Source organism: Danio rerio, chromosome 22, assembly GCF_049306965.1.
Source record: "Danio rerio strain Tuebingen ecotype United States chromosome 22, GRCz12tu, whole genome shotgun sequence".
NCBI classification, from domain to species: Eukaryota; Metazoa; Chordata; class Actinopteri; order Cypriniformes; family Danionidae; genus Danio; species Danio rerio.
Window position 1 is genome coordinate 1,297,501 of NC_133197.1, and position 25,231 is coordinate 1,322,731.

The 25,231-nt window shown below is 40.8% G+C and overlaps 2 protein-coding genes across 12 annotated transcripts in view; one reads left to right on the forward strand and one right to left on the reverse strand.

Annotated features, from left to right (window-relative positions):
* Positions 1 to 4,639: 4,639 nt before the first annotated feature.
* Positions 4,640 to 21,176, forward strand: eps8l3a (EPS8 signaling adaptor L3a). The gene is made up of 20 exons (XM_002666115.7): positions 4,640 to 4,769; positions 7,551 to 7,635; positions 7,719 to 7,789; positions 8,571 to 8,635; positions 9,796 to 9,954; positions 10,027 to 10,176; positions 11,822 to 11,895; positions 12,199 to 12,305; positions 12,631 to 12,815; positions 13,065 to 13,170; positions 15,532 to 15,605; positions 16,077 to 16,151; positions 16,247 to 16,392; positions 16,509 to 16,689; positions 18,635 to 18,672; positions 18,818 to 18,908; positions 19,077 to 19,184; positions 19,255 to 19,340; positions 20,631 to 20,763; positions 20,861 to 21,176. The coding sequence occupies exons 2-20, from the start codon at positions 7,574 to 7,576 to the stop codon at positions 20,888 to 20,890; spliced, it is 1,941 nt and encodes a 646-aa protein (XP_002666161.1). The 5' UTR covers positions 4,640 to 4,769; positions 7,551 to 7,573; the 3' UTR covers positions 20,891 to 21,176.
* Positions 21,005 to 25,231, reverse strand: part of ampd2a (adenosine monophosphate deaminase 2a) — a 45,236-nt gene continuing 41,009 nt past the window's right edge. For all 11 annotated transcript variants that reach the window (XM_073936865.1, XM_073936862.1, XM_068216380.2 and 8 more), the window contains one exon: positions 21,005 to 23,769. In XM_073936865.1, coding sequence (XP_073792966.1) covers positions 23,557 to 23,769 — 213 coding nt within the window. In that variant the 3' untranslated portion in view covers positions 21,005 to 23,556. The remainder of the gene's footprint in view (positions 23,770 to 25,231) is intronic.

Consider the following 25,231-nt stretch of genomic DNA (forward strand, 5'->3'; position numbering starts at 1 on the left):
TGTCCTGGCTGATGTCTTGAGATGTTGCTTCAGTATTTCTCCATACTGTTCTGTCTTCATGATGCCATCTATGCTGTGAAGTGGACCAGTCCCTCCTGCAGCAAAACAGCCCCACAACATGATGCTGCCGCCCCCATACTGCACAGTTGGGATGGTGTTCTAGGCTTGTGCGCTTTCCCCTTTGTCCTCCAAATATAACACTGGTCATTATGGCCAAACAGTTCAATCTTATCTCCATCAGAGCACAGCACATGTCTCCACACATCAGTCTTTCCCCAGTGTCATTCAGCTAATGGTAATCTGGCTTTGTTGTTGATTCTGGCTTGTTGATTCTCCATGTTGTCACATAAGGAAGCAGTGTGTTTGAGCTTTTCCTTCAATACTATTCTACAGTTGTGCCTCACATTAACTCAAATGTTGTCAGTCAGCCAATCAGAAACTTCCAAAACCCTGACATCATCATCTGAGCTTTTCCAGATGCAGAATAATTTTATTGTGTGTAAACTTGACTTTCAAGAAGAGTTATAACAGTTTCTTTAAATTATCTCACTCATTATTTAGCTATTAGGCAGAACAGAAACACATGTGATCATCTAACTTACCTAAAAGAGGAAAAGTTTAGTCACATTAACATCTGACCTTTTTTAAATGGTTTTGTGCCTTTTTATACAGTGTCTGTAAACTTCAGCATTCAACTGTATAAGAATCTGCTTAATATAAATAATTGAGGAAAAAACATATACTTTTGGTGTGTTTGTGTATATTTGTTGGTGTTTTTCTCAGTTTGTGTTTTGTGTGTGTTTTTTTGGTGTCTTTGTGTGCGTGTTTAATGGGTATGATGATCATCTGATATTACTCAGTTGTTAATGTAAAGCCAGATGTTGACTCAGCTCTGCTCCAACTCACTGTCTAATATTAAGCCTTTTCAGCTCAATGATTAAAGGCTTGCTGTTCTTGAACTTTCTCTCTGTTCAGATCCTCCAGATCCAGTTACTGTGACCATTTATGTGAAGCTGCTTTGACACAATCTACATTGTAAAAGCGCTGTACAAATAAAGCTGAATTGAGTTGAATGTGATGGTGTTCAGTGTAGTTTAACTATCAGCAGATTCCTGTCAGGTTCAGGTTTAAGATACTCTTAGGCCGTACTCACAATAGGTACAGTTGCCTCGAACCAGGCCAAAGCACGCTTGTCCCCCTCCCGTCTCCCCCGACGGCCCGCACTCACCACAAACGGGTTTTGGCACGCTTACGTCAACGCTGCTGGGCTGTTCAGTGAGAAGCGCTCTTACTCAGCAGCACAGTGGAGATTTCTCTAGTTATATCATTTCAGTCGTTTGACATGCAGTCAAATATTTCGCCAAACAGTCCTTAGGGATGCGGTGACACGCAGTCAGATATTTTGCAGAACAGATCCGCCACTTTTGGCGCTCATAAACAATCATAAAGCTCTCGTGCTGCAGGAATGAGGAGTTCTGTTGAAGGTGTGCGTCTTTAATAAATTACGGCAGTTTGCAATCACTGAACAGTAAGAATGATTAATAAATCCATATGAAACAGCCCCTTAAAGTCACGTCTCGCTTTCAGTTTCGGGCTTTGGTGCGTTTTGCACTCACACACAAGTGTACCGTGCCAAAGCCCAAGTGAACCGCGCTCAGGCACACCTCTTCCAACCGGGCCAGGGCCGGCCAAGTGAACCGTGCTTGAGCCCGATTCAGCGCACTCACACTTCTCAAATGATCCGGGAAACGGGCCTGGGCACGGTACGGATGGCATAGTGTGAGTAGACCCTTATAGTCCGTGTCTGATCTCTGTTTTGATCTCAATGTCACAATTGCTCAGAGTTCCTAAATGTAAACTGATTTATTTATTTATTATTTTTTTAACTGGTTTGCCATCTCCAGGTTGGAGGAAAGTCCTTACCCCAGGTAAAGGAGTTCAAGTATCTTGGGGTTTTGTTCACGAGTGAGGGAAGGATGGAGCGTGAGATTGACAGGCGGATCGGTGCAGCAGTAATGAGCCGAAATCTACATTCCTCCTCTCACCCATGGGCATGAGCTTTGGGTCATGACTGAAAGGACAAGATCTCGGATACAAGCGGCCGAAATGAGTTTCCTTCACAGGGTGGCAGGGCGCACTCTTATGGATAGGGTGAGGTGCTCTGACACCCGGGAGGAGCTCGGAGTAGAGCCGCTGCTCCTCCACATTGAGAGAAGTCAGCTGAGGTGGCTTAGGCAAGTTTCGGATGCCTCCTGGGAGGTGTTCCAGGCATGTCCTACCAGTAGGAAGTCTCGGGGAAGACCCAGGACATGCTGGAGAGACTGTCTCTTGGCTGGCCTGGGAACGCCTCGGGATCCCCTCGGAGGAGCTGGAGGAAGTGTCTGGGGAGAGGGAAGTCTGGAGTTCTCTCCATATGCCTCATTCACACTAGCAGCGACTTTGTAGCTGCCTGTTGCTCTGGGTCATGACCTGCTGCAAACGTAGGTCTGTGTAGATCTATACAGCACGAATACAACCAGTCTCTGAGCAGGCTGAGAGAGGATCACCTGAGCACTACTGGTGCTCCTATTGGCTGTTGCTCAACAAAGTCGCTCTTGTTTTTTAATTCAACTTTATTGTATCGCTCGCCATGCCCACCTGGCCGCCAATGGTCACTGTTGCTTTTGTAGACGGAGGTCGCCGGAAGTCGCTGACTCTCCATTGAAATAAACAGTCGCTTGTCGCTTTGCCCCTGAGAGTTGCTTGTAGTGTGGATAAGGCTTAAGACTGCTGCCCCCGCGACCTGACTCTGGAAAAGTGGATGTGTGTGTCTTGTGCTATAGTTTATGTATGAGTGATGTGTACAGGGCCGGCGTGTCCATAGAGGCGACCTAGGCATAGAATACAATAGAGAGGGCAGTGTCTGAAACACCTCCCTCACCACCCGCGTCCTCAGTTATATCCGCGCCTAGGGCGTCCGCGACACGACTGCGTTTTGAGTTATAGCCGCGACCCCCCCCCCCTCTCCCCAGCCACCCCTCCCGGTCTTCAATTCCATCCTCGACCCCACTTCCCCCCCACCCCGTACACTTTGATAACCGGCCAATTTCGGGTTGAGGCCGGTGTGATCATCCTTTGCCTAGAGCGGCAGTTCAGCTTGTTTCAGCTCTTGATGTGTATGTGGGGAATTTTGTAGTTTGTGTGTTGTAGATTGTGTGTATGTTGTATTTTGTTGGTTTGAGTGGTGTGTGTGTTGTAGTTTGTGTGTATGTTGTATTTTGTTGGTTTGAGTGGTGAATGTGTTGTAGTTTGTGTGTATGTTGTATTTTGTTGGTTTGAGTGGTGAATGTGTTGTAGTTTGTGTGTATGTTGTATTTTGTTGGTTTGAGTGGTGAATGTGTTGTAGTTTGTGTGTATGTTGTATTTTGTTGGTTTGAGTGGTGAATGTGTTGTAGTTTGTGTGTATGTTGTAGTTTGTTGGTTTGAGTGGTGTGTGTGTTGTAGTTTGTATGTGGGGTGTGTTGTAGTTTGAGTGGTGTGTGTGTTGTAGTTTGTTTGTTTAAGTGGTGTGTGTGTGTGTGTGTGTTGTAGTTTGTATGTGGGGTGTGTTGTAGTTTGAGTGGTGTGTGTGTTGTAGTTTGTTTGTTTAAGTGGTGTGTGTGTGTGTGTGTGTGTGTGTGTGTGTGTTGTAGTTTGTGTGTATGCTGTAGTTTGTTGTTTGAGTGGTGTGTGTGTTGTAGTTTGTCAGTGCGAGTGTGTGTGTGTTTTTGTGTATGGTGTGTGTTGTAGTTTGTTGTTTGAGTGGTGTGTGTGTTGTAGTTTGTCAGTGCGAGTGTGTGTGTTTTTGTGTATGGTGTGTGTTGTAGTTTGTTGTTTGAGTGGTGTGTGTGTTGTACTTTGTCAGTGCGAGTGTGTGTGTGTTTTTGTGTATGGTGTGTGTTGTAGTTTGTTGTTTGAGTGGTGTGTGTGTTGTACTTTGTCAGTGCGAGTATGTGTGTGTTTTTGTGTATGGTGTGTGTTGTAGTTTGTTGTTTGAGTGGTGTGTGTGTTGTAGTTTGTCAGTGCGAGTGTGTGTTTTTGTGTATGGTGTGTGTTGTAGTTTGTTGTTTGAGTGGTGTGTGTGTTGTAGTTTGTCAGTGCGAGTGTGTTTTTTTGTGTATGGTGTGTGTTGTAGTTTGTTGTTTGAGTGGTGTGTGTGTTGTAGTTTGTCAGTGCGAGTGTGTGTGTTTTTGTGTATGGTGTGTGTTGTAGTTTGTTGTTTGAGTGGTGTGTGTGTTGTAGTTTGTCAGTGCGAGTGTGTGTGTTTTTGTGTATGGTGTGTGTTGTAGTTTGTTGTTTGAGTGGTGTGTGTGTTGTACTTTGTCAGTGCGAGTGTGTGTGTGTTTTTGTGTATGGTGTGTGTTGTAGTTTGTTGTTTGAGTGGTGTGTGTGTTGTACTTTGTCAGTGCGAGTATGTGTGTGTTTTTGTGTATGGTGTGTGTTGTAGTTTGTTGTTTGAGTGGTGTGCGTGTTGTAGTTTGTTGTTTGAGTGGTGTGTGTGTGTGTGTGTGTGTGTGTGTGTGTTGTAGTTTGTGTGTGTGTCTGTGTGAGCATGTGAGTGAGGTGTGTGTGTGTGTGTGTGTTCTCCACCTGCCTGAGCTCCTCCTTCAAGACTGTGATCAGATCAGACTTTGCTCCTGCAGTGTGTGGGAGCGGCTGCTGCTGTTCCTCTGCTTCAGAATGAGCGAAAACCCTGAAAACACACTCTGAGGATCTCAAACTACACACACACACAGTTCAGGAATACCGCGGTAAGTCTTTCAACACTTAGACCAGTGACCAGAACTGCTAAAATCAGAAAATGAGCCAAATCAGAAGAGTGTGTGTCTGAGATGTCGAGGATCAGGAATAGATGCTAGCTCTACTGTAGTCGATTTATTACCGTTCGTTTTCCTTCTTTAATTTAACGTTAAATCTTTGAATCTGTTCATTTGTGTGTGTGTGATTGTGTGGTTTTGTCCTGTGCTTCAGTCATGTTCCCCTGCTTTATGAGCTCATAAACCTGCGCAGATCTTTAACTGTGATCGCTGAACTTTAACTCAGCCGCTGTTGGCTTTTTCTGAGAAAACCAAACACTTCGTAATTGTTACGCAAATACTATGGTATCGATAGTAAAAATATGATCTGGGACAACGTCAAGGGGGCTTCATATAGCTTATTTATGTGGTAATTATTTCAATTTTACACCATGCCATAGTACAAGTTGTAAAATACAGTAGGCCTAATTGTGTTATCGTGATTAATAGTGTTGTACTTCTGCCAAAATACCATGGTATTACTGTAAAACTACTTCAAAATGCCACTATATGTTTTAAAGTACCCAGCAATCATGACACTTTTCCCACAATGTTTTAAAAGTTTTTGGTTCTCATTCATTTTTGTTAATTTTTTTTTTTTAATGACCAAAAAAGATGTTCGACAAACGTTATTTTCTTGTTATTTTTGTAACCATACAATAACATTCACTGAAAATTGCAGGGTAATAATTTAAATAACCAATAAAAATTGTTCGCTCGTGGTTATTTTTAGGTTAATGTTTTATATTACTAACTGTAAACTGTGATGCATTCATTTAAAAATGGCTAATATTGACAGATATAATGATAAATAGAGCATGTGATTCTAAAATATTAGCCAATATATGTTAAATAATGACTTGTATATATCGGTAATCAGACGCATCAGAGCATCGGAATGGGGAAGAAAGGGAATTTAAGTGACTTTGAATGTGGCATGGTTGTTGCTGCCAGACGGGCTGCTCTGAGTATTTCAGAAACTGCTGATCTACTGGGATTTTCACGCACAACCACCTCTAGGCTTTACAGAGAATGCTCCGACAAAGAGGAAACATCCAGTGAGCGGCAGTTCTGTGGGCGCAAATGCCTTGTTGATGGTCAGAGGAGAATGGCCAGACTGGCTCCTGCTGATAGAAAGGCAACAGTAACTCAAATAAGCAACCGAGCTCTGCAGAAGAGCATCTCTGAACACACAACACGGCCAACCTTGAGGCGGATGGGCTACAGCAGCAGAAGAGCACACCGGGTGCCGCTCCTGTCAGCTAAGAACAGGAAACTGAGGCTACAATTCACACAGACTCACCAAAACTGGACAATAGAAGATTGGAGAAACGTTGCTGCTCTGAGTCTCCATTTCTGCTGACACATTCAGATGCTCGACTCACAATTTGGCCTCAACAGCATGAAAGCATGGATCATCCTGCCTTGTATCAGCGGCTCAGGCTGGTGGTGGTGGTGTAATGGTGTGGGGGAGATTTTCTTGGCACACTTTGGGTCGATTAGTACCATTTGCATCAACTGTGTGATGCTATCCTGTCAATATGGAGCAAAATCTCTGAGAAATATTTCCAGTATCTTGTTGAATCTCTGCCACGAAGGATTAACCCCCATTTCACACATAAATTCAAGGGCTGTGAAGTTGGGGCTGACGCTAAAGTGGCACCTACGAATCCACAATGCAGTTCGGCAATGCCTGACGTCACCTATTCAAAGTGAATGGGAAGCATTGACTGACGCCTCGTGAATGGGGCCGTAAGGCAGTTCAGAAGGTAAAAGAGGGTCCAACCTGGTACTAGTAAGGTGTACCTAATAAAGTGGCCAGTGAGTGTATATATCAGGTTAATGTAAATTTACAGGGGGGGGGGACGTGTTTTATAGCATTTAAAAATAAAATAAAGTAATGTATTTAACCTATATTGCCCTCAAAGATGCACAAAAAACACTTGAGTTATCAAAGTTTGTACATTCTGTAATGTATTTTTATGAAATTGTATCTCCCGCTAGCATTTGGAAAAGTCTGTATGCTATGATTCTGTATTGAATGTGTTGTCAGAGGTCAATAAAAAATTAAATAGGGTATTTATATCAAACATACTAGCAACATATTAAATGTTTTTACATCTTGACGATGTAAAAACCTGCAAGTAAAATCTAAAACAGATTAGCAATATGCCAAAAACATGCTAACAGCATGTTAAACATGTTAGCAACTTTATGAAAACATACTATGAGCTCCGCAATTATCGACATATTAAATTATTTGCAGCTTGCCCAAACATGCTAACAGTGCTACGTATGCTAACAACTGTCTTATCTATTTATTTTTAGGTGTAAACTTGTATCTATTACCTGCTGAAAAATCTAGCTTAAACCAGCCTAGGTTGGTTGGCTGGTTTTAGCTCGTTGACCAGGCTGGTTTTAGAGGGGTTTTGGCCATTTCCAGGCTGGTCTTAGCTGGTCAGGCTGGGAGATGACCAGCTAAAACCAGCTAACCAGGATGGTCAAGCTGGTTTTGGATGGTTTTAGCTGGTCACTTTCCAGCCTGACCAGCTAAGACCAAAACCCCTCTAAAACCAGGCTGGTTGACCAGCTAAAACCAGCCAACCATCCTAGGCTGGTTTAAGCTGGATTTTTCAGCATGGTTGACTTTAAACTGTAAGAACTTTGCCTTAAAACTTCTAAACTGTGCAGACCAGAGTTTCTCAAGCAAAAATCAAATGTTTTTCCTTCTTTAAGCGGAGTTTTGAGGTGCTGAAGTGATGCTGCGGGATTCGAGTCCGTTCGGCTGGTCCGGCGGTTACGCTGAATCACTCCGCTCCAGGTGAGATTCGAATCTGAATCGTGTGTGGTAAACAACTCTTATGATTCATTTCTCAGACATGTGCGTGCGTGTGTGTTCTGCAGTGTAACAGCAGCGGATGAGTCGTCTTCAGATGTGTTGGATTTATCCAGACCCAGCGCTAAATCCATTTACCGTGAGTATTGATCATGTGACGTCACCGAGCTGATCATTAACATTTTGCCTGATTCAGTCAGTGACTCAACCTTTATATAACTCTCAACTATTTATAGTGCACGACCTCTCCCTTTGTTTGGATAACCGGGTTAGTTATAGTTCTTTAATAGAAACTAAAAGGAAGTTAAACACCGGCAGATTGAAGCTTTGATGGTGGTTTATTATTGGGTTTGTCAAGGGTTTTTGTGTCCATGTTATTATTTTTATTTAACATTGAATTATATCTAAATTATATATGTTTTCTGTAGATTTAAATTGCATATAAACATTTATTTTCAATTATTTGTAATATATAAATATATTTAATATATAAATATATCAAATATATATTAATATCAAATATATATATATATAATATATATAAATATATCAAATATATATATATATAATATATAAATATATCAAATATATATTTAATATATAAATATATAAAATATATTTTATTACATAAATAAAATATATTTGATTTAGCATGCAGTGTGTTTGTTTGTGTGTGTGTGTATAAGTTTGATAATTGTTTTAATGTAATATTTAGCTGTAACATGCATCATATAACACAATATTTGAGTACATTAATATTTAAATACAAACAAATTTATTTGGTGTTTTAATTGTTAAGTAGTGCGTTTGTTAACCCTTTCATTATTGTTTGTTTGTAATTGTGTGACCGTGTAAGATGACTTTGAGTACATGTATTATATAGTGTGTTCAGTGATTTTGTGTCTGTGTGTTTCCTGTAGATCAGAGGAAGGAATATGCAGAGTCTGTGAACAGGCAGATGCATCAGTTCCAGCACCGCGTGGAGGTAAAGATCCTCATCAATCTCAGACACATGATCACTGGCTCTCTAGCTGCGTTTAATTTGCTTAACGCTAGCAATATTTCCTTAGTGATGATTTAAAAATGTGTTGTGAAATGACAGTTTTCATTAAACAACGTTATGCTACCAGGGCTTTACGTTAACTTTTTTTGATCACCAGCCACTGTGGCTAGTAGATATCCAACATTACTAGCCACTTGCCATTCTCACTAGCCACAATTTTGTTGTTTGGAAAATTTATTTTATATAAATAAATGTGACTTTGACATGCTAAAATGACTTGATTTAGATGTTGTGTTGTCCCAAATCAGCAGTTACTACACACAAATGGTTGGTTAATCTCATATTAAAGAAATGTTATTGTAAAGGATGATAATTAAACTAGATTAAGAAAAATAACTGTAAGCAAAAGAAAGCAGGTAAAATACCACGAGTGATAGTGAACGGATGATCACGTGCCTGAGAGTAAGTAAAACGAAAGCAGTGACTGCTGCTGTTGCTTACAAATATATATATTTTTTCAATCTTGAGCTCTGGAAAGCAGCAGGACTGTGGGTACACGAGCATCGTTTTTTGTCTAGTCTTTTTCAAAAAGAACTGAACGCAAGTGAACGGGAGCGTGTGCGCTTTAAAGTCGCGCACAGGTGAGTAATCATCCTCTCATACGGTATTCACCTGCTTTGTCTCGCGCGAACACAGTTGTTTTCAGTCGTGCTGTTTCTTGATTCTAAGATCACATTTGCACGCATATTGGGCCATCCTTATTGTCGAGTCGAACCCTGCTTTAAGAAAAACTACATTGTAAAAATTATTTCCAACCTGCCAAAGTGGCTAGTGGGAGCGGCTGTCTAACCCGCCAAAGCTGAAATCTACCCGCATTTGGCGGGTTGGCGGGTGTTAATGTAAAGCCCTGTATGCTACTAAAACTCATCATCTTTAGATAATTCATTCCAAAAGCATGCTAATAAATGTTAGATCTACCTATAATGCTAGCTATTTTCTCATACCTATGAAGACGTATGCTCATCATTTGTTCTATTGTTATTGCGACTGCATTCCCATTAGGTGCATTTTAAGTTGGGAATTAAAATGTGCGCAGTTTTAACATGTAATGAAAATGTAGCTTCTCTTTCTGTTCTCCTCAGCATCTGTTCACCTGTGAGCTGGACGGTCAGCAGCTCTGCGATGTGGATGACTGTCTGGAGCGGCTGAAGTATCTGGATGCCACAGGTCGGGTTTGGGGTCAGGATGTCATTCTGGAGGTGCAGGATGCAGCGCTGCGACTCGCCGACATTGAGACCAGGGTCTGTCTCTGCTCAGTATAACCACTGTATGAGGAGAGACAGGAGCTCACAGTGTTGGTGTTTCTGTTTCAGGAGGTGCTGGAGTCCTGGCCGCTGAGCTGCGTTCTGGAGCTGAAGGCCGTTCTGGATGAAAGCGTTTACGACTCGCTGCTGACCGTCTCAGTGCAGGAACGAGGCAGTCGAACCGTCAGCGTCTTCATGTTCCAGAGCGAAACTCTCAGGGTGAGCTCGCAATCACTTGGTGACCGATATTTAGCCTTCTGTCATCAACCGATATCAGCCGATATACTTTGCATTTGGAATTATCTGCATCTGTTATCAACCGATATCAGCTATATTCTTTACATTTTTAACTATAAACATCTGTTATCAACCAGTATCAGCTGATATACTTGGCATTTTTAATTATTAAAATTTGTTACTAACCGATATCAGCCGATACACTTGGCAATTTTAATTATCGTCATCTGTTATGAATCAATGTCAGCCGATATACTTACCATTTTTTATTATCAACAGCCGATATACTTGGCATTTTTAATTATTGACATTTGTTATTAGCGATGTCAGCCCATATACTTGGCATTTTTACTTGGCATTTTTAGCTATCGGCATCTGTTATCAACGGATGTAGACTGATATACCTGCCATTTTTAATTTTCGGCATCTGTTATTAACCAATATAAGTTACCAGTCTTGGCATTTTAATTAGTAACATCTATTATCAACAGATTTCAGCCAATATTCTTGCCAGTATTTTATTTTTTTTATCGACATCTGTTATAAACCGATGTCAACCAATATACTTGGTTATTTTAATTATCAACATCCGTTATCAACCGATATCAGCTAATAACCTTGTCATTTTTAATTAACAACATCTATTATCAATGGATGTCAGCCAATATTCTTGGCTTTTTCTTAAATTATCAGCATCTGTTATTAACCAATGTCAGCCGATATACCTGACATTTTAAATTATTGACATCTGTTGTCAACCGATATTAGCTAATAATCTTGGCATTTTTAATTAATAACATCTATTATCAAAGGATGTCAGCCAATATTCTTGGTATTTTTTTAAATGATCACCATCTGTTATCAACCAATGTCCACCAATATACTTGGTATTTTTAATTATCGACAGCTGATATTCTTGCTCTTTTAAATGATTGACATTTGTTATTAACCAATGTCAGCTGATATACTTGACATTTTAAATTATCGACATCTGTTATTAACCGATATCAGCTAATATCCGTGACATTTTTAATAATCGCCATCAACCGATGTCAGATAATATACTTGCTATTCTTAATTATTGACATTTGTTTTTAACCCTTGTTAGCCGATATACTTAGCATCTATATTAATCGGCATCTGTTATCGATCAATATAGCATCTTTTATCAACCAATATCAGGCGATATTTAGAGATTATATTTATCTCCACCTGTAATCAATCAATATCAGCCAGTGTATTTGGCAATTTTAATTTTAACTCTGTCATCCGACATCGGCCCAGCCGATATTCTTTGCATTTGTGTTGATCAATCTTTGTTATCAACTGGTGTCAGCATTTTTAATTATCGACATCTGTTATCAGCTGATAAACATTTTTGTAAATGATCTTGACCGATATTTCAACCGATATCGGTCAATATATCAATCACATCAACTATTCATCAATATACTTGTTGATATTTGGAATTTGTGTGTTAGTTTAGCTTTTAAATTTTGCCATTGACTGGAATATCGGCTGATATTTATAATACCAAATGCTCAATTAGTCACTATTCATGACTCCGATTGGTCAAATTTCACAATGTGTCAGATAATGAGCTGTTTTTTTTTCGTGTGTTTTTCAGGCAGATTATCTGAAGAAGGACCTCCAGCGGCTCCTGCAGAACAGCAGAGATGACCCCAGACAGAGTAACAGCAGGTTAGCAGATCAACAATGGGATCAAATTCCCAGCAAGTATTGCAGTCGGGAATAGAAAAATATTGCGCGTCTTCTGGTACCTGGTATGTTCTCTTGGTACACGATGTTTCTTATTCTGCATTTAGTTTTTGCTTTTGCACGTCATTATTTTGAGCACAATGTCAATATTTTGATTTACGCACAGTATTTTTCTATCCAAGACCACAATACTTTAGGCTTGAATTTAATTCCATAATCAGCGGTTCAGTTTAACCGCTCAGTAATGACCTGTGAGTGTAACTCTGATGTCATGTGATGGTGCAGTAAAGCCGCTGTAGGAAACATCACGCAGAAAAACTCCAGACGAGCATCTCCTCCACCAGAGCTGATCCTCCAGAGACCTGCTGAACGCTGGGCCGCGCCAGACTATGGTGAGAAGATGCTGTTTCTGTTTAATATTACTCCAAAATATTTAATTTTATTGCTTATATTTGTTCTATTAAATTTGTATTGTTTTGAAATTGTGAACTCAAAATGTAACGTAGGCTAGTGCAGTATACTATACATGTATTATAGGTTAAGTAAAGTTGGTATTAACCCAAATAAATAAATAACTAATTAATAAACAAATAGATTGAGACATTCAAAATCACGCTGAACTAGGTCCAGACCATTACAGAAGTCAACAAAAGCTTAAACATTGACCATTGCATTGTTTTGCTTGTATTTAAATGGCTTGTCTGTTGTTGTGTCCAGATGACAGTCCAGTCGCGACTCCACCCACTTCCAGAAACAACTCCACCCATACTAAAGTAGTGGCCCCACCTCCTCAAACAAAAACTCCACCTCACAAACAGACCACACCCCCTCGTACAGAAGAACCGCCCGTCAGAGAGGCCCCGCCCCCTCAGAAGCCATATACGGAGCGTGAGAGGAACGTGGTGAGTGTTTGACAGTTCAGTTAATAATATCCATAATTAACATCAATCAATAATTGGTGCGAGTTTTCGTTAATGTAAATGCTTTTTGACCAACGATTTTACTGTTAGTGTTCGTTATTGTTGACTCAAATAACCTTGATTTAAACATTCAAGTGTGGATGTGAAATGAAGATGCTCATTCCTCTGCAGGACACAATCTTCATAGTGAAAAGTGCTGTAGAAATAAAGATGAGTTGAATTGAATTGCAGGATATCCTGAATCACCTTATTAACGACATCGAAGCGTTCGTTGGCAGACTGACGGCTGTGGCACCAAAGATGGACAAGAAGAAGAAGAAGCAGAAAAAGCAGAAAGGTGAGGTTTTCATTAGCTGTGCTTCCAAACAAATGTGAACGAGATTTATGCGCACAACTGAAGTATTGTATAAAGCATTAGTAGATGAAGCGGTGTTCCAGGTCAACGGGAAACAAAAGAGAACTAGAAAAGCAAAGTTCTTAGACAAACTCTATGGTGGCTTGAGAAAACCTAGTCTAATTGTTTAAAGTAGTTTTAAAGTTTAAATATCTGAAGTAGTTTTTAAGAAGATTAAAACGGTTAGCATAGAAAGATAACTACATATGTGTACATATGTACACATGTTTCTAGTATGGATTAGTATGTTTCTAGTATAAAATGGTATGTCGTTAGTATGTTTCTAGTATGATTAGTATGTTTCTAGTATGGATTGGTATGCTGTTAGTATGTTTATAGTATGATTAGTATGTTTCTAGTATGATTAGTATGTTTCTAGTATGATTAGTATGTTTCTAGTATGGATTGGTATGCTGTTAGTATGTTTCTAGTATGATTAGTATGTTTCTAGTATGGATTGGTATGCTGTTAGTATGTTTCTAGTATGATTAGTATGTTTCTAGTATGGATTGGTATGCTGTTAGTATGTTTCTAGTATGATTAGTATGTTTCTAGTATGGATTGGTATGCTGTTAGTATGTTTCTAGAATGATTAGTATGTTTCTTGTATGATTAGTTTGTTTCTAGTATAGATTGGTGTGCCATTAGTATGTTTCTAGTATAGATTGGTGTGCCATTAGTATGTTTCTAGTATAGATTGGTGTGCCATTAGTATGTTTCTAGTATAGATTGGTGTGCCATTAGTATGTTTCTAGTATAGATTGGTGTGCCATTAGTATGTTTCTATTATGGAAAGGTATGCCGTTAGTATGTTTCTAGTATGATTAGTATGTTTCTAGTATGGATTGGTATGCTGTTAGTATGTTTCTAGTATGATTAGTATGTTTCTAGTATGGATTGGTATGCTGTTAGTATGTTTCTAGTATGATAAGTATGTTTCTAGTATCGATTGGTGTGCCATTAGTATGTTTCTAGTATGGATAGTATGTTTCTAGTATAGATTGGTGTGTCATTAGTATGTTTCTAGTATGGATTGGTATGCTGTTAGTATGTTTCTAGTATGATAAGTATGTTTCTAGTATCGATTGGTGTGCCATTAGTATGTTTCTAGTATGGATAGTATGTTTCTAGTATAGATTGGTGTGCCATTAGTATGTTTCTAGTATGGATTGGTATGCCGTTAGTATGTTTCTAGTATGATTAGTATGTTTCTAGTATGGATTGGTATGCCGTTAGTATGTTTCTAGTATGATTAGTATGTTTCTAGTATGGATTGGTATGCCGTTAGTATGTTTCTAGTATGATTAGTATGTTTCTAGTATGGATTGGTATGCCGTTAGTATGTTTCTAGTATGATTAGTATGTTTCTAGTATGGATTGGTATGCCGTTAGTATGTTTCTAGTATGATTAGTATGTTTCTAGTATGGATTGATATGCTGTTAGTATGTTTCTAGTATGATTAGTATGTTTCTAGTATGGATTGGTATGCCGTCAGTTTGTTTCTAGTATGATTAGTATGTTTCTAGTAAAGATTTGTATGTTGTTAGTATGTTTCTAGTATGATTAGTATGTTTCTGGTATAGATTGGTATGTTGTTAGTATGTTTCTAGTATAGATTGGTATGCCGTCAGTTTGTTTCTAGTATAGATTAGTATGTTTCTAGTATAGATTTGTATGTCGTTTATGTTTCTAGTATGATTAGTATGTTTCCAGTATGGATATTGTCAGTATAGATTGGTATGTTATCAGTATGTCCAATGTAAATGCAATGGCAAGTTTTTACAATGGTAGTCTATAGGACAGTTGCCATGGTGGAGTACGTCGTTGCTAGGGTGTGGCTAGTAAGTTGAAAGGTCATCAGTGATTGGCAGATTGATGGCTGAGTTAAATGAGCCCAACCTTAAGTCTGTACGACAGTCTGGCGCAAAGTTATAAGGTCACAAAGTTTGGTCCAATGTTAAGTCAATGGGACTTTTTTTAAATTGTCCAGTTCAGTTTTCAGAATAGCGTAAGTCGGATCAGTTGAAAAAGATATAGCAACACGGTTCAGACCAGTTTGGAGGTCTGGAGTAAGTTTGGTTTTTGTAGCTTGAACGGTTTAGGAGGAGATGCGTATTGAAATTATTCGCCAAATGCTCCTATAAATAGGTGGGTGGAGACAAGGCTAGTGCGACACGTCTCCTCTGTCTGTTCTGTCATTAACCATTTCTATTCTTTGTTATTTCTATTCTGGTTTATGTAAAGCGCTGTGAATCAGCACTGTGTATGAAATGTGCAAATAAACATGGCGTGTGTTTCTGTAGCTGTGAAGGGAATGCCGTCAGATGAAGAGTTCACCGTCTGTCTGAGGAAGATCAAGATGGCCTTCAACCTGCTGGTGCCGCACATACTGCTCTTCTGTAGATTAGCTCAGACCCTCCAGAGTTTCACTGCTCCACGATTGCTGAACTCAACTCAGAAAGAAGCAAACGTGGCTAAATAATGCGGAGCTCGCAAATCTGTCTTTAATTGCTGCAGATTTCCTGCATATTCTGCTCAGTCAGGACACTGTTCACATTCCCACTGCATCACAGAGTTTTACACTCAATAACAGTGTCATATCTCAAATAAATATAACGTAATTTGCATTATGTCGACAGATCAAGGGTTTCTGAGGTCCAGTAAAGGAATAATGAATTAAAATGAGTAAAGCCTGGCCATTTAACCCGTCATTTTAGTCACAGAAATCAGATTTATTTTTGTTGTGAAATCCTGGAGGGCCTGAAAGTGAGCTATATAATGATTAACATTATAAAACATGTACTAAATGAAGAAATGCTCCAACTGACGACCCATCTGTGTTGATCAGGGCAAACTCCAGGGGAAGATAGACAACCCCAGCGCTGCTGAACTCACACACTGCCTGTTCTCCATACTGGAGCTGGTGAGAGATGCCTGCCTGCCTTACAGATCTGAGTGCAGTCTTTATCTGTCTTTAAATCTATTTGTGTGTGTGTGTGTGTGTGTGTGTGTGTGTAGGTGGTGTATCACTGTAACGAAGATCTTCCTCCATCAATCGTGGCTCCTCTCTTCGAGCCGGAGTGTGTGGTGTTTCTGAGTGAGGAGGCCACACCGGAGGAAGATCATCTGTGGCAGTCACTGGGAGACGCCTGGAACATCCCAAGGTACAAAACACTTACACACACACACACACACATATCAAAACACAAACTCTCTCAGATCAGCTGTGTAATGTTTCTGATTTTCCGTGTGTGTGTGTGTGTGTGTGTGTGTGATGCAGCACTAAGTGGCCGGAGGATGATGATGATATTCCCACATTCACGCCGGTGTTTGATGATGGTTGGGAGCCGCCGGCTATCAGGAACCCCGAGCCCACATATAAACAAATCAGCAAGCAGGAGCCTGCATATAAATCAATCAGCAAAGAAGACACGCCACGAACATCTGTGGCTCGACAGATGGTATAAACACACACCTCACCACGCCGTTACAGCAAACATACATGCCAAACATGCGGCATTAGGCCAAACACAAACTGTTCCGGTAAACATGTGCACCGTTACAGCTAACAAGAGTCGTTATGGCAAACACACGAGCAGTTACGACAAACATATGTATCGTTATGGCAAACACACAAGTGGTTATGGCAAACACACGTGTCGTTACGGCAAACACACAAGCAGTTATGACAAACACACAAGCAATTACGACAAACACACATGTCGCTACGGCAAACACACAATTGGTTATGACAAACACACAATCGGTTACGGCAAACACGTGTCACCACGGCAAACACACATGCCGTTACGGCAAACAAACAAGCAGTTACGACAAACACACAAGCAGTTACGACAAACACACAAGCAGTTATGACAAACACACAAGCAGTTACGACAAACACACAAGCAGTTACGACAAACACACAAGCAGTTACGACAAACACACAAGCAGTTACGACAAACACACAAGCAGTTACGACAAACACACAAGCAGTTATGACAAACACACAAGCAGTTACGACAAACACACAAGCAGTTACGACAAACACACAAGCAGTTACGACAAACACACAAGCAGTTACGACAAACACACAAGCAGTTACGACAAACACACAAGCAGTTATGACAAACACACAAGCAGTTACGACAAACACACAAGCAGTTACGACAAACACACAAGCAGTTATGACAAACACACATGCCGTTATGGCAAACACACAAGCAGTTACGACAAACACACAAGCAGTTACGACAAACACACAAGCAGTTACGACAAACACATGTATCGTTATGGCAAACACACAATTGGTTATGACAAACACACAAGCAATTAAGACAAACACACATGTTGTTACGGCAAACACACAAGCAGTTACGACAAACACATGTATCGTTATGGCAAACACACGTGTCGTTACGGCAAACACAATTGGTTATGATAAACACACAAGCGGTTACGGCAAATACACAAGCAATTACGACAAACACACATGTCGTTACGGCAATCACAATTGGTTATGACAAACACACAAGCGGTTACGGCAAACACGCGTCGCCACAGCAAACACACATACCGTTACGGCAAACACACAAGCAGTTATGACAAACACACAAGCAGTTATGACAAACACATGTATCGTTATGGCAAACACACAATTGATTATGACAAACACACAAGTGGTTCGGCAAACACATGTGTCGCTACGGCAAACACACAAGCAATTACGACAAACACACAAGCAGTTATGACAAACACACAAGCAGTTACGACAAACACACAAGCAGTTACGACAAACACACGTGTCGTTACGGCAAACACACAATTGGTTATGACAAACACACAAGCGGTTACGACAAACACATGTGTTGTTATGGCAAACACACAAGCCTTTATGGCAAACACACAAGCAGTTACGGCAAACACACAAGCGGTTGCAACAAACACAGGTGTCGTTACGGCAAACACACACATCGTTACGTCAAACACAAGTAATTAACGGCAAACACACAAATTGGTTACGACAAACACACGCATCATTACGGCAAACACACATGTTGTTATGGCAAACACAAGCGGTTACGACAAACACACGCATCATTACGGCAAACACACATGTTGTTATGGCAAACACAAGCGGTTACGACAAACACACGCATCATTACGGCAAACACACGTGTCATTATGGCAAAACACAAGCGGTTATAGCAAACAGACAAGTCGTTACAGTAAGCACAAGCAATGTTATGGTAAATCATGTATGGCAAAACACGTGTAATGTTACAGCAAAACACATATTCCATTACGGCAAACACATGTAATGTTACGGCAAACACACATGCAAACTTACATGGCAAACATGTGTAACACACACTATTCAGATGCTTGTCTGTTTGTCTGTTTCAGAGCCGTACAGCAGAGCCGGAGCTTGAGCCAGAGCAGAGGTACAGACATCAGTGCATAAGCTCTGTATAAGTTCAGTCACATCAACAGGTTTCCATCTCATCTGTGTGTGTGTGTGTGTGTGTGTGTGTGTGTGTGTGTGTGTGTGTGTGTGTGTGTGTGTGTATGTGTGTGTGTGTGTTGCAGTGAGCTGCCGGCGAGTTTCATGCGAGCCATATTTGATTTCTCAGCTCGTAACGACAGAGAGCTTTCCATCACTAAAGGAGAAGAGCTGCAGGTCAGAAACACTGAGAGTTTGAGGACACACAGAGCACAGGACTGCTGCCTTACTATGAGCTTCATTTCATATACACACATTTAATAAGTGTTTTACTGTATTAAATACATTACCCCTATGCAGAGTCCTCAGAAACCACCAATACCAATATATGTGTGTGTGTTGTAGTTGCTGGACATGTCGAAGAAGTGGTGGAAGGTGAAGAATCAGAGAGGGCAGATCGGCTTCGTCCCCAATAACATGCTTCAGCAGCAGAATCAGGAGGAGGAGAAAGAGGTGTGTGTGTCTGACGCTCTCGACATCTACAGTCACAACTACAGCACAAACTAACACTCACCATCCACAGGAAGCTCCGTCTGCTCCTGCGCTCAACAGGAAGTCCAGGCCGGAGGAGGTGCGGGCATGGCTGGAGCACAAGGGGTTCAGTAAAATGTGAGTTCACACTTGTGCTTACACTGCACACTAGGTAGTTTACTAATCTGAGCATACCTGTATGTTCTGCACGCTAATAAGTGCACTAATCTGAGCATACTTGTATATACGGCACACTAAGTAGTGCACTAATCTAAGCATACCTGGATATACTGCATATCGAGTTGTTCACTAAACTGAGCATGCCTGTATGTACTGCACACTAAGTAGTTTACTAATCTGAGCATACCTGTATGTTCTGAGTATCTGAGTATACCTAGATTTATACTGAATACTAAGTAGTACACTAATCTGAGCATACTTGTATGTACGGCACACTAAGTAGTGCACTAATCTAAGCATACCTGGATGTACTGCACAGTGCACACTAAGTAGTTCACTAATATGAGCATGCTGGATGTACTGCACACTATGAAGTGCACTAATCTAAGCACACCTGGATATACTGCATATCGAGTTGTTCACTAATCTGAGCATGCCTGTATGTACTGCACACTAAGTAGTTTACTAATCTGAGCATACCTGTATGTTCTGCACGCTAATACGTGCACTAATCTGAGTATACCTAGATTTATACTGCATACTAAGTAGTACACTAATCTGAGCATACTTGTATGTACGGCACACTAAGTAGTGCACTAATCTAAGCATACCTGGATGTACTGCACAGTGCACACTAAGTAGTTCACTAATATGAGCATGCTGGATGTACTGCACACTATGAAGTGCACTAATCTAAGCACACCTGGATATACTGCATATCGAGTTGTTCACTAATCTGAGCATGCCTGTATGTACTGCACACTAAGTAGTTTACTAATCTGAGCATACCTGTATGTTCTGCACGCTAATACGTGCACTAATCTGAGTATACCTAGATTTATACTGCATACTAAGTAGTACACTAATCTGAGCATACTTGTATGTACGGCACACTAAGTAGTGCACTAATCTAAGCATACCTGGATGTACTGCACAGTGCACACTAAGTAGTTCACTAATATGAGCATGCTGGATGTACTGCACACTATGAAGTGCACTAATCTAAGCACACCTGGATATACTGCATATCGAGTTGTTCACTAATCTGAGCATGCCTGTATGTACTGCACACTAAGTAGTTTACTAATCTGAGCATACCTGTATGTTCTGCACGCTAATACGTGCACAAAAATGAGTATACCTAGATATATACTGCATACTAAGTAATGCACTAATCTGAAATGCCTGAAAGTGCTGTACACTAAGTAGTGCACTAAACTGAGCGTTCTCTCTATGTGTGTGTGTCAGTACGGTTCGCTGTCTAGGGGGCGTCAGCGGCTCGATGTTGTTGGGAATGACACGCGACGAACTCAAAACGATCTGTCCTGAAGAAGGCGGACGTGTTTTCTACCAGCTGCAGAACATCAAGTCTGCGCTCGCGGTGGGCGTTACTACATTCACACTTAAAAACAAACGATAAAACCATGACGATAAAATGATGAATTACTTGTACTGATGGTTGTGTTTCCTCTCTCCAGATGGCCAGTGAAGTGAGACCGATGATTTGAACTACGTCAACACATCGCTAACAGATGACAATGAAAAAACGATGCGGACTTCGTTATATTTATTTGTATTTTAACGCTGATGTTGATACCAAAAAACTGCACAGAGACTCAGGAGATTGAACACGCATGCTTTATTGAAATCAACACTCGTCTGGACAGACTCATTCGTCATTCTCGCCAAAAATAGATTCGTACTGTTATTTGCGAGCATTGGCTTGCTAGCGTGTTGTACGTCATGCTTTGCTCTTGGTTAATGTGCTAATTTCTATAAATCATGCTATTCCGAGCTCACGTCTGCTGTGATTCTTTAGTCTTTGTGATCATAATATTGTGCGAAGATTAACAGTCAGTTTAACGTTCCGCTAAAACTAGCGAACACATGCTGGCTCTGAAATGCGAACTAATAATAAACAATAAAATTTATCTAATGTGCGTAAATTAATGATATGTAGATGTGTAGACTGCAAAAATGGGAGTTTTAACAGGATCAGGCTCAACAGCGCCTCCCGCAGGACTGGAGGACATTAAAGAAATGCTTTTCAGATACATCAGAGAACGCAAATCCTTCGAAATAAGAGAAAATTGAGTAAATAATTGAACGAGAAACTAATAGACGTGTTCACAGTGAGCTGTAATAACGAACGAAAACGTAGAAATTAAAACGAAAAATAAAACTAGCTTAAAAATGTGCCATCACAGAGCTAAACTTCGTAATTTATTGATATTAATATAACCATGTGCAACATTTTTTATACTGACGTGTATATTGTTTTTAACATTATGTATAGTAACTGATATAATTATGCTCTTTATTTATATTTTATTTGAAACTTATATACTATTTTAAACTATACAATTTATATTTATTTAGATTCAGGGTGTCATTTGTTTTTTTTTATTTTTATTTTTTACGCCTCAAAGTAAACCTTCAAAATAAGTCTCTAAAAGGCACGTGAGGGGTGTGAGGTCTCGCGGAGGTATAACGTTATTTGCGCGCACACTTGTAGTATAATACTGATGCATAGCTAAAACATCTCTAAACATGCAGCGACATGAGATGAATCTGGCTTTGGTCCTTCTAGAAGGTGCTGATTGGACGGATAAATGTGTGGGCGGGGCCACGGCATTACATTAGAATGTGGGCAGAGTCATTATTTTGGATGAGCCAGTGGGCGGAAACAAAGTTTCAAATGAGAATGTGGGAGAGCTCTTCCAATGAGCTAGTGGGCGGAGTCATAACTTCAAATGAGAATGTAGGTGGAGTCTTATATTCCGATGAGCCAGTGGGCGGAGTCACCGATTCAAACTAGCAATGTTGACCAGGATTGTGTGGACGGGGTCAAGGCTCATTTCTTGCATGCTGATTGGACGGAAGAGTTTGTGGGTAGGCTGTGGTTCGTCTTAACTGTTTGGGTGGGGTCTTGTCTCAATAACAGCACACTAATTGGATGTGTGAGCATGTGGGTGGAGTCAAAACTCGATTATAGTGTGTGGGCTGGGTCATGGTTAACCTGTAGTGTGCTGACTGGATAGGGAAGCATGTGGAGGGGGTTGAGGCTTGTCTTTGGTGTGTGGGTGGAGTCATAGCTCGTGTGCTGATTGGACATGCGAGGATGTGGGTGGAGTCAGTGTGGAGCTCAATTGTAGTGTGCTAATTAGATAGTGGAGCATGTGGGTGGGGTCTTGTCTTGACTAGTGTATGGGTGGAGTCTTAGCTCTTTTCTAGTTCGCTGATTGGATATAGGAGCATGTGGGCGGGGTTGAGGCTTTTCTTCAGTCTGTGGGTGGAGTCAGAGCTCAATTGCAGTGTGCTGATTTGAAAGGGGAGCATGTGTGCAGTGTCAAGGCTTCTCTTTAGTGTGTGGGTGGAGTCATAGCTTAATTGCAGTGTGCTGATTGGATATATGAGGATGTGGGCGGAGTCAATGTTCATCTCTAGTCTGTGTGGAGTCGGCTCAATTGCAGTGTGCTGATTGGATAGTGTAGGATGTGGGTGGAGTCTAGTATTCACTAGTGTATGGATTGAGCCATAGCTCATTTCCAGTGAGCTGATTGGAAGGAATAGCATGTGGGCGGGGTTGAAACTTGTCTAGCAGGTGGGATGGGTTATGGCTTATTCACAGCTTGCTGATTGGGCAAGTGAGTATGTGGGTGGAGTTGAGTTTTTCTGTAGCATGTGGGTAGGGTCATGGCTATCTGCATGGGCGGAGTCATTGCTCATTTGCAGTGTGCTAAGTAGACAGGTAAACTTGGGTGGGTCTAGTTGTGATTAGTGTATGGGTGGAGTCATAGTTAATTTGCAGTGCATCAATTGGATGGGGAAGCATGTGGGCGGGGTTGAAACTTGAGTGTCCAGCAAGAGTTGAGTTTTTGTGTAAGGTGGGCGGGGTCATTGCTCATCTGCACTATGCTGATTGGACAAGCTAACATATAGGCGGGGTCAAGGCTTGTCTCTGGTGTGTGGGTGGAGTCATTGCTCATCTGCAGTGTACTAATAAGACTGGTAAGCATGTGGGTGTGGTCATGCTAATCTGCAGAATGCTGACTAAACAAGTTAAGCATTTGGGCGGGGTCATGGCTCTTCTAGATTGTGCTGATAGGACAGGAAAGCATGTGGGCGGGGCTAAGGCTCATCTCTAATGTAAAGGCGGAGTCACTGTTCGTCTCTAGCGTATTGATTGGGCGGATGTGAAGCACAGCGTCTCCTCCTCGATGCTGTCCAGTTCTTGCGTCCGGACGGCCTGTATGATGAGGTGCAGCTCTTCACACATGGTCTCGTATCGATACGCCACGCGGATGTCCGGGACGTTTGTGCGTCGGATGTCGTTACTGATCGGCCCTTCTTTGGTGTAATCAGGACCCAGCCAATGACTCTTAGACTAAGACAGACACAGATAAAACAAGAGGGGAAAGAATGAGCTCGTCTTCAAAGGTTAATTGGAACGCATTCATTACAGGGTTTCCCCAACACGCCAAGCTCAAATCACTGACTCAAAAAGCTGAACTTACATGAGTTATACTGAATAACAGGCAGCTGTGGTGTTGAGCAGTGCTGTTGCTGGATTTAATGCAGAACCAAGCGAATAGCTCAAACGCAGCTTTCTTTTAAATTGATTTTAATTGTTTTATTTTTGAATTGCTGCAGATTTCTATATATATTGAACAACAGATACACTTTACAGTAAGGTTTCATTAGTTAATGTATGTACTATGAACAATACTTGTGCAGGATTAATTAATTATATTTCAACCTTTACTAATGCATTAACATCCAAATTAATGCTTTTTAACGTTAGTCAGTGTTGCTAGATGCACGATAATTATCGCATTTGTACAGTAGTTTCGACCTCTGTGCGATGTACAATCAATAATGAGAAAAATCGTATAATGTACCATAATTTCAGGATTTTATGGCATTTAAAATGAATTTCATGGTTATCTCAGGGCTTCTATATTTATTGATCTAGCTGCATCGTTTCTGCACTGTCTGTGAGGAGAACGTGGAGTGAGGCACATCTTATGTTACATCTTCTCAGCCAATCAACGTGGAGAATGGCTCAGAAGTTAACATTCCTCCCGCACATGGCCATGCTTAAAGCTGCGGTCACATTAGAGTTTGAGCTTGCGAAATTCTGTCGTACGGCTCTGTGAAAAGGGGCGGGATTAAACAAGATGATTAGACATTAAAAAAGCGAGCGATTGCTCCATATTTTAAATTTCTGTTCAGAGAGGTCATGTTTTGATTCTCGATTGGTCTCACGTAGTAAAGTGATGCGATTTCACAGGTTAGAGTTCACCAAGCTTCAACTTTGCACCGCAGAAACCTGACGCATGACCCTGCATTTCCGGCCTGACGAATGGAAGTCTATGGGAGGAAAAGCCCAGTGTGACTGCAGCTGAAGTCAGTCGTTTTCAGCTTGAGGTCGATTGTTTAAGCAATAAAGTTTAGCAAATGTTGTGCTGAAAAGGAAGGTGAGAAGGACAAGGGAGTTTCCCCAAGATGTTCTTGTTATTTTCTATTCAAATGCGTCATGTGAGCGTGTTTTTCAAAAGTTAATCTCATCAAAACAAAGCCATGAATTGACTCAACATCTGGCAGCACGCAGGTATCCGATGACAGCGACTCCGAGGTGGAGGTTAAACCTTCCCACTAAGGTATGCCTGTTTTTTTATGAATTGTGGTCATTTTCATGTTGTGTCAAAACGCTATTTGTCTGGATAACAGCTGTACACTCTCCATTTCACTCGTGTACGATAATTTTCCCCCAAATTCGATCATTTTGAGGTTGTGGTATGATACTTTGACATTTGCAATCTGGAAACACTGATATTAGTTGAGTG